The 9,547-nt window shown below is 47.1% G+C and overlaps 1 protein-coding gene across 4 annotated transcripts in view; it reads left to right on the top strand.

Moving 5' to 3' along the window:
• The window catches only part of LOC124481471 (BTB/POZ domain-containing protein kctd15), a 17,877-nt gene extending 9,436 nt beyond the window's left edge, over positions 1-8,441 (top strand). For all 4 annotated transcript variants that reach the window (XM_047041400.1, XM_047041402.1, XM_047041399.1 and 1 more), the window contains 2 exons: positions 983-1,288; positions 6,552-8,441. In XM_047041400.1, the coding sequence (XP_046897356.1) occupies positions 983-1,288; positions 6,552-6,710 (465 nt within the window). In that variant the 3' untranslated portion in view covers positions 6,711-8,441. The remainder of the gene's footprint in view (positions 1-982; positions 1,289-6,551) is intronic.
• The last annotated feature ends 1,106 nt before the right edge of the window (positions 8,442-9,547 follow it).

Genomic DNA, 9,547 nt, shown 5'->3' with positions numbered 1-9,547 from the left:
AAATGCTCAAAGGAAAATGGCGCACATCACCAGATAACCAAATTCCATCTTGTTGTAACAGAATCAAATCTGATTTTTAACTGAAGGATGAACATGAATGGCATTTTGACAATGAAATGGCCTGCCGTTTGAATGGACCTGCCAACCATCCATCTCACAATCCTCAATCCATATAATCAGGATACATTTACAAACATATTTAAACTATTCAGGCAACATTCAACACAATTCAAAGTAGGTTATAATGAGCTTACATCAGGAAACTAGCCACATTACCAGAGAACCCACTTCAATGTAAAGAAGTACATATATCTTTGCATATAAGATGGTCACAGTCATGTTCACATACACACATTCCTCACCTCCCCTTCTTCTCCTCCCCTTCATCCTCTTCTTCTGTGGTATTCTCTGTGGTGGCGTTGAACGATTGTGCCATCTGGTCTTGTGGGAAATTAGAGGCAAGAGCACGGGGGCAAATGGCCCTCAGCAAGGCCCCAGCCCAGGGGGCAGAGGCAGGCAATCTGCTGCAGACTGTCGGCACACAGGAATGCAGTCCCAACCTCACCGGAGCCTCTATGAAGGCCTCCACAGAACTCCGCCCACTGAAACATGCTAAAGGCTAACAGAGCCCTGCCAATCGCTAGCGGAGCTAGAAGAACACTGCACTACAGAGTAGGGCCGTTAGCTTAGCACCGTAGCCCTGCACGAGTAGAGCTAGGAGAAGTAGGAGAGCACTGCTCTTAGCACTCAGCCTAAGGCTCTTCTCTCCCATCTGCAGTAGCATATTCAGAGAGAAAAAATCTTTGTTGGGGATAATTTATTGATTACATACAGACCTACCTAATACAGATACTATTCCTATTGGATGTTGGTGTGTTGAATATTGCATGTAGAACTGAGGTTTGCAACCATTCAGGGAAGTCTGCCTTGATCAAAGACAAAGTGCATTGATGTTAATGTGTGTGTGTGTGTTCCCATCCAGGACTTCCACCTGCTGTACGAGGAGGCCCGGTACTACCAGCTGACACCCATGATCAAGGAGCTGGAGCGCTGGAAACAGGATCGAGAGCAACGAAGGATGGCCCAGCCCTGCGACTGCCTGGTGGTCCGGGTGACCCCCGACCTGGGCGAAAGGATCGCCCTCAGCGGAGAGAAGGTCCTCATCGAGGAGATCTTCCCAGAGACTGGAGACGTCATGTGCAACTCGGTCAATGCCGGCTGGAACCAGGACCCCACGCACGTCATCCGCTTCCCCCTCAACGGATACTGCCGGCTCAATTCCGTGCAGGTACGCGTGCCGCTGTGTGTGGAGATGTGAGCAGTGTGTGTGCGTTGACACTATATTCCATAAGATGACTCATACAGAGCTCCCCTGCCCCTCCACAGTGGTGGGTTTGTTTTCACACAGACACCAGGAAGTGAGCTGTTTTTCGCTCGTGAAAGGGGAGCTCAAGGAAACACGTAGAGCACACAAGAACTTTCACATAAGGGCAGTCGCAATAATCTGCGGCCCTGTATGCTGTGTGTGTTCCCAGACACATTGCGGTGCTGTGACTACAACACCTCATAAATCGACTGATAATAGGGTCTCTGATCTGGTGGATGGGAATCTGTCTGAGCTTCTCTCCAGATAGCAGCTCCTAGTCTGTCAGAGCCCAAGTGATGTCTCCCTCTTAAAACACTCTTTCACTTTTTCCCCCGAAATGGGGAGAACATCACAGCCTCACACTGCAGCTGTGTGGCAACACCTCCGAGCCTTGAACCATGCAGCAGGCCAATACTTGCCACACCTCTCCCTCTCTCTTTCTCTCTGTCTGATTCTTGGTCTCTCTCTCTCTCTTTGTCTCTCTTTTGTCTCTAAACTTGGTCTCTTTCCTAGTCACTCTCTCTCCATCTCTGTCTGTCTCTGTCTCTCTCCATCTCTCTCTGTCTCTCTCTCTCTGTGTCTTTCCTCTTCTCCTGACACCCACACTGGACATGTCTCCGTCAAACGGGTTCGCTCCGACACCTCCACCTCCCTTCTGCCAATGTGAGAGACCACCTCCAGGGGAGGAGAGCATGGGAGTGTTTGTGTGTGTGTGGAGAGGGTGGGGTGGGGGTGGGGGGGGGGGTGGAGAGACTCCTGTCTGTAGTGGCCATGCTTTCGTTCTCCCCTTAAAAATTAAAGAAATAAAAAGAGGACTAGTAAAGAAGAGGGGGAAAAATGATATGCATAATTTACGCGTTATTCCTTTTTTAAGACACTGCTCCTCTTTTTAAAAAGACTCCAATATAACACCGCCTGAGGTGGTTGAAATACACGTATTGCATTTTTTAATACCATACTTACAATTTCTCAAACAGCCTAAACCGGTTTATACTTCTTTTATAGATTTTTAAATGGCTTGCAATATAATTAATTGGCCGCATCAACTAACACAACATTTTCCCACTCTGTTTACCAGCGAGTCTGGTCTCGTGGTGTACATGAGTAGGTCCTAGATAGGCCTGGGAAGAACGTTTGCAGGTTTTCAGCAAGGCCTGTCCCACAGGACTCTGGGCCAACAATACTGAGGTGAAATAAGCAGCTTTATTCAATGTGTGAATGACCTGGCACTCTCACAAAGGGGAACCAGCTCTTCAGGGTATCCTGTCAGAAATACCGCCCTAATGAATGAGCAACACAGAGGGACTCTGAAGGGCTTTTGTCTAGAAGTATGGCCTTTACCCAGGTGTGGTGGTGTTTAAGACCCAGGGTCTGGCTGTTTCTCTGGCTTCTTTGCTTAAAAACACAAAACACACACTGCAAGGCCAAACTCGTTGGGGCTGATGTAGGTGAAGGGGGAAAGCAGACAGATGGAGGTGTTTTTTTTTCTGTAAGGGGAGATTTTTCTAAACAACTCACTCATCCTGTCCTTTCTCATTGTTGCGTGAAGGTATGAGAAGGTTATGAGAATAATCCTCATCTTCCCCGCCAGACAATGTGGCTGTGATCTGATTACAGTCCTGGACCCTGACCCAGAGGAACACAGACACAGACTGCCCAGGGAGAAAGAAAAGCTGAGAAAAGAAAGAGTGGGAAAGGGAAAGAGAATTAGAGAGAAAGCAAGAAAGAACTGGGGAACTGGGATTTTTCAACACTGATTCCTGATCATTCAACTTGGTAAATAATCAATCAACTGGGAGTGTCCTTTTGGATTTAAAGCAGCATTCTGTCATGGTTTTGAGCCACTGTACTCTGTGGAGATTGTTTTAAACATTGTTGATCCTTTCAATTAGTCTTGCCATTTCTAAATGTGGGCACTAACCAATAAACAAACCCCATCTTGGTGAGCCCTTCACCAGTCATGAGAAAAAATGTAGTTGTGGGGTGGGGGTGGGGGAGTGCTAGGGGTTAATGTAAACCACCTGCTTTGTGATGTAGAGCCAGGAGAAAGAGTTGGGGAGGAGGGGGGCGGTTAAAGAGAGGGAAAACATTTAGCCAAAGAACCACAGAGGTGTACACACAGACTCACTCACACACACACAAACACACACACACACACACACCTACACACAGTCCCAGAGCACAAAGCTTGCCTGTTCCGGCCGGACTGCTCCATGCATCAAGGTGATGGAGCACGCGGATCAGACCACACGCAATCTGTCCTTCATCACAGTGACAGCAGCAACAGCGACGGCACTCTGCGAGAGGGGACCTCAGTCCACTTCTGCACTGGCTCCACTGTACCCCCCAGTACCCACTGTCAGCCATATCCCACTCACCCTAAGTCTATCAATCTAACCTGGTACAGGTGAGCTGGTGGTTAGAAAATGTAGTTCACTATTGACTCCTCTCCCCAGAATGCATTAAGAAAACAAGCTCAGCTCTCTTCCCACTTTGTTGTGTCTTTGATATTTGAAAACATGAAGTTAAGAACGAGCCTTCTAAAGTGAGAGCCCATGTTCAGTGTCAAGTGGCAAAAGTTTTGGGGGTGAACTTAGCTCATGAATCAAACGGATACTCTCATATTTAGCGATGAGAGAAGACCTTTTTTTGGGGGTTGTTTAGTTGAGTTGCTTGTGATGAGTAAAGGGAATGGCCTACTGTAACTTCAGAGGCACCCTCGTCACATTTTAAAGGTCATGTATAGTTGAACAAAGCTGCCCCCCCCTCCCGCGCGCGCAGCGTGATGGCTGCCGTGAGCCTCTGATACCTGTCATTCACGCTCAGCCCTCCGCCTCAAGAACCGGAGACACAGACAGGAGAGCGCCGTTTCCAACCCTCTCCAGAGAGGTGTGTGTGTGTGTGAATGTGACTGTGTGTGTGTATGTGCACTCCGGTGGCCATCAATATTACATCACGCTCTGTTTCCAGTCATGAGGCTCATGCACTTGATTTCCACGCCGTCTTCCCACATTCAGATCCAACGCAGGCTGGGTAGCAGAGCGCGCTTGATACCCCTCCTCCTACCACTCCCTGCTCATCCCCATGGCGACCCCAGGTTGAGTGGAAGCTCGGGGAGATCTGTGCATAAGGCGTACAGGAGGGGGTGAATGTGACGGTGTCAGTTCGCTCTGTGGCCAAGTCGAGCCTGCGACAGTGAGAATACTTGAGCATGGGGGAGTGTGTGAAGCTATGCCGGGGGACCCAGAGAGCTGATGCACTCAGTACCGCACTCAGGTTCAGACACACTGACAGGAAAAGGGGCACTAAGACGGGATAAGCAGGGACCCAACCAACATCAAGCTGCTGGACGATGCATGCGTACTGAAATCCGTGGTCTGGGACCCGAATCGTGTTTTAGTCACCTTTGTCTTACTATGTTGAACTATGTTGATGCTATAATCTATTTAGGATTAAAAATTGTTATTGTGAATGTCCTGAAATCAAGTAATCTAACTTGTCAATGGAAATGTGGTTGGATATTATAAATACTTGATTGCACAGTTCATTCATTATCAAATTGTTTTGATGAAGTAGAAGCCTTATTGATCACTCCAGTCTCCTCTGTGACCAAAACCACATCGCCCAAATGGAACAGAGCCCCCACACGTTAAAAAAATGATGTGAAAAATGCAACGTGATGCAATGATCAAAGCAGAGAGTGTAATATCATTTCCATAATCGTTAGCCTTCCCTTCATCGTCTGTGGTTGGATTGGGATAGCGTTTGATGCTTCGGCAGGTCTCTTAATTAGCCCTCGTCTTTAGCTTCCACATCAGCCGTCTGCTGCCTCTCCCCTCACGCAAATTAAAGACTTTGTCATCGTCACACAACACAGGCAGTAGAGTGGGAATGTGTAAGGTGGTTATCCCAGCACTTCTGGTTCCAAAACAAAAATGTTTTCCCTCACATTAGTATGTTTTGGGGGGTCATTTATAAGTGAAGGCATATGGGTGTTTGTGTTGGGTGGGGGAGGGGGGGTTTCAAGGAATTCACACACACAAACACCCATATGACTTTACTTATAAATGCACACAGACACACTAACCAGTGTGGTTCTACTATGCCTCAACCAGGGGGCCTAATTGGCCCTCTTTAGCTGTCCGATGGGGCCACAATGCTCATAATTAGGGAGACCACTAGACAGTGTGTGTGTGGCCGTGTGCGTCTAAGGGCAACAGGAGAACTCATGTATTTTGCGTGAACTTCTCGGGCATCAGTCGTCGAGCTAGCCTTGAGCCAGACCTCTTCTGCTGCAGACATTAGTGAAAGGACTGGGGAATAAGTAAATACACAACATTCCTCATGTTGGGATTCAGCAATACCCCCATAAGGACTGTAAGAGATGGGAGGAGGAGGCTGCATCACTCCTTTACAACTTGTGTTCTCTCTAGAGCTTCATGACTCCATCAGGGAGCAGATCCCACCACCACCACCTCTCTGTATCTCTGTATCTCAGTCTCTTTTTTCTCTCTCTCTCTCTCTCTCTCTCTCTCTCTCTCTCTCTCTCTCTCTCTCTCTCTCTCTCTCTCTCTCTCTCTTTCTCTTTCTCGCTCTCTTTCTCTCTCTTTCTTTTTTTTTTCTTCTCTCTCTCTCTCTCTCTCTCTCTCTCTCTCTCTCTCTCTCTCTCTCTCTCTCTCTCTCTCTCTCTCTCTCTCTCTCTCTCTCTCTCCCTTAACCCTTATTTCTATTCCACACTGTACTGCAGTCAGCTCTTTACACCACCTCCGCCCCTCTCCCTAACACCTATCTCCCCAACACCCCTCTACCTAACACCCCTCTATCTAACACACCTCCCTCTACCCAACACACATCTACCTAACACACCTGCCTCTGCCCGACACCTCTCCCTCTCCATAATACACATCCCTCTCCCTATAACAGACTGGTCCTCCCTTTGAGCGTATGGCCTCAGATCAGCTCAGTCCACATCCAGCATAGCTGTCATGAATATTACAGAGAGTCAGTGTGATGTCTGACTGCCCTCTGGACAGCTCTATATCCCTCAGTGTGATTGGAGGGCTAACGACACACGCTGCACAGCTTTGATTGATGCCGCGCCAAGTGATTGATGAAGAGGAGGAGGGTCTTTATAATTGATAGGTCCCATTAACCCTTTGTGTGTGTGTCCCCCTCTCCCCTCCAGGTGCTTGAGCGTCTGTTCCAGAAGGGTTTCAGCGTGGCCGCGTCCTGTGGAGGCGGCGTGGACTCCTCCCAGTTCAGCGAGTACGTCCTGTGCCGCGAGGACCGGCGGAGTATGTCCATCAACACCCCCATCAGGATAAAACAAGAGCCTCTGGACTAGAGCACTCTGGGCGGATGGACTAGCTACGAGGGGCTCTTCCACCTCACCATCAGGACAGATCCCAACCCTTGCCCACCCCCCAAGCCCTCTTCCACTCACCCCCACCCACTATTACCCCCCACCCCTCAAGACATCAGTCCAGCCAGAAACACCTAAGTATTAGCAGAGGCTTGGTACATTTTCCAGCTCTGCGGAACTCAGCGCTCTAAGGGGAATGTAGTATCAAACAAAGAAGAAGAAGAAAAAAGAAAAGAACAAACAAAAAACAAAAGTGTTTGATTCTGTTTAATAACACCCAAAGAATATGGGACAATGACGAACAAAGGACTGACAGAAAGCATCTCTCTCTCCCTATCTCTCCTTCCCTCTGACCGTTATAGCACCGTGACCAGTCACTTTTTTTTCCTCTCTTGTGGCTTTCTGACCTCCAGTAAAATGGTGTGTTCCCCCCCACCCTCTCCCAGCCCATCCACCCCCTCAGCGCAGAGCCCGGCAAGGTGTCATCCTGTCCTGCATCTGTTGTGTCTGCCACACATGTTGTGTCTGCCACACATGTTGGGTCTGCCACACATGTTGTGTCTGCCAATGTGGCAGGTCTCAGCTAAGGAGCATGACCTAACAGAGGTACTCTCCAAGGGTTGATAGCCAGGAAAGAGGACTTGAGGATGTCAGACCATCACACAGACCTCTTCAACACACTGATTTCCGTTTCCCCTCAAACCAGCCAACCAGCAGACCTTGGTCGCAAGAGCCTAGCCAAAACAAGTATTGTTTTCCAAGAATGATTGGTCGAAGATTTTACTCACTGTTGTTTATGACAACTGACTCTTGCTCCTTTTTGCTGTTTCTATCACAACATGATGTAAACAAATTATTAATAGGGTTATTCTGTGTGTGTCTTTTTCTCTCCTATATGAAGGATGTATAAACGTGTTCAGAAGTCTTTATGTTGGAGCGTTTGAGAGGAAGGGTTTTCTTGGGACAATGTCTCCATGCCTCAATACGTGGCTAAAGCAGTCTGGCTGCGAATGCATTCAGAGCTGGAGAAGGTCTCGTTGTTTAAACAGGGCTACAAGGGAACCTAGAAACAAATATAATCTATCACACAAAAAATTTGCTTTGGCATTGGCCTAATTAGCTGTAAAACATATCTTAGAAACTTCCATGAAATTTAAGAGTAAAGACTAGGATGTTTGCAGCAAAAATAAATAGGAATTAGAAATTAGAAAATTCGGAAAAAGTATATCAAGGGGAAGTTGTCTATGAAGGCTCTGAATGTGTTTCAGGTTTGTTACTGCCAGAATGTTCATGACTTGAGAACCAACTTAGAAAGCATCGTTTTCCAGTATGTCTCCATGATTGTGAGGAGGTGTACTCTAAATGCTTGAGATCTTTTGTTTGCACTTAAAACACGTTGTCCACAGAACTGTTCACGGTACCCCTCTGTTGACGTAGCGATGGTTGCCAAATCAACCATTTGTCTTGAAAGTTTTTGTGAGCACATGGAATCTTATAAAGAGAAAAGTGGCCAAAAGAGATAGCTAACTTTGTTGTCAAAGCAAATCAGGTGCCTATTCGTTGATTGTACAAAGTACAAAAAAAAAATATTGTTTTCACAATTGCTGTTTGTCTTATTCAGAAGTAAATTATTTCAGTTGACTTCAGCCCTGAAAGGCTACAAAATATGCATAGTCACAATGCAATTGAAGAATTAAAAAACATATATGATGACATCTTGGAAGCTTTAATGTTGAACATTTCAGAAGAGTCTCAGACATAACCTTCATAAACACTGGTTGTTTTTTAGGTTTCAATATCGTCACTTCTAAGACAGGATTATTTCAGTCGTTCTGCATACAGCAGAACCCACAGTGAACTCTATGCTAAGCGCCAGACCATTGTTCATAGAGAACATAGAGTGGGAGGCTCTTAGTCTTAGACACGCTGTGCTTCTCAAGCCTCATAGTATATTCTCAACATTGCTGGATCAAAGATTGGAACAAGAAAGACCAACTTTTCGTACTTTGTATATGTGTGTAACTTACAGATGCTGTTTCTTCCATTCCAAAATACTGATCAAAAAGAAGCCCGTTCAGATCTGGGTGGGCAGAGGCAGTTAATTTGAGTTTGGTTGGAAATCTCCCTTGGGCATTTTCATTTCGACTGTCCAAAAATGTTCATTAAAATGGGGAGCACTTTCAACAGCTCTCAGATAGATGTAATGTGTCCTCTTTCCATCTCTCTACGTTCCCTGATTAAACAACCCCAAGGAGTGGGGTGTAGCTGGGAGTCCAGCACAGACCTCCTGGGGGGGGCACCCCCAATCAGGACCCTCTTTGTTCTGATCTGCTTCTGGCCTGGTCCTTTACATCCAGTCTCCTCAAAGGGAATGACCAACCAGGCCTTTCATGTGCTGAGGGATGTTAGGCTTCAGAGGAGCTGCCCCCCCTCACATCACCCCCCCAGGCTCCCAGCATAGCAGTGCCAGTAGAGGCGTAGGTTGTGCCCCTCCTGTCATCGCCCCCACCCCCCACTGCGTCATCCTGTGGGCCCCTCTCTGGACCACACCAGGCCAAACAAACTGATGAGTCAAAACTCTACTGAAACTGTCCATGTGATCCCCCAGGGTCCCTGGAGTCCGCTCTAGGTCTGATCTCATCAGTACTGTAACCAGCTCAAATACAAACTATCTTAGGTACTCTCTAGCCTTTTCACATGGTTCAGACCATCATGACACAAGGCTTTAACATACAGAGGAAGCATAAGGAAACCTTGTACGGACGGGCTAATTGCAGTTCTTATATCTCTCAGTGAGACTGCGGTAATTTTCAATACTA

Source organism: Hypomesus transpacificus, chromosome 19, assembly GCF_021917145.1.
Source record: "Hypomesus transpacificus isolate Combined female chromosome 19, fHypTra1, whole genome shotgun sequence".
In the NCBI taxonomy this organism is placed as follows: domain Eukaryota; kingdom Metazoa; phylum Chordata; class Actinopteri; order Osmeriformes; family Osmeridae; genus Hypomesus; species Hypomesus transpacificus.
The sequence above is the reverse complement of the archived record's forward strand: the minus strand, read 5'-3'. Positions and strand labels throughout refer to the sequence as shown.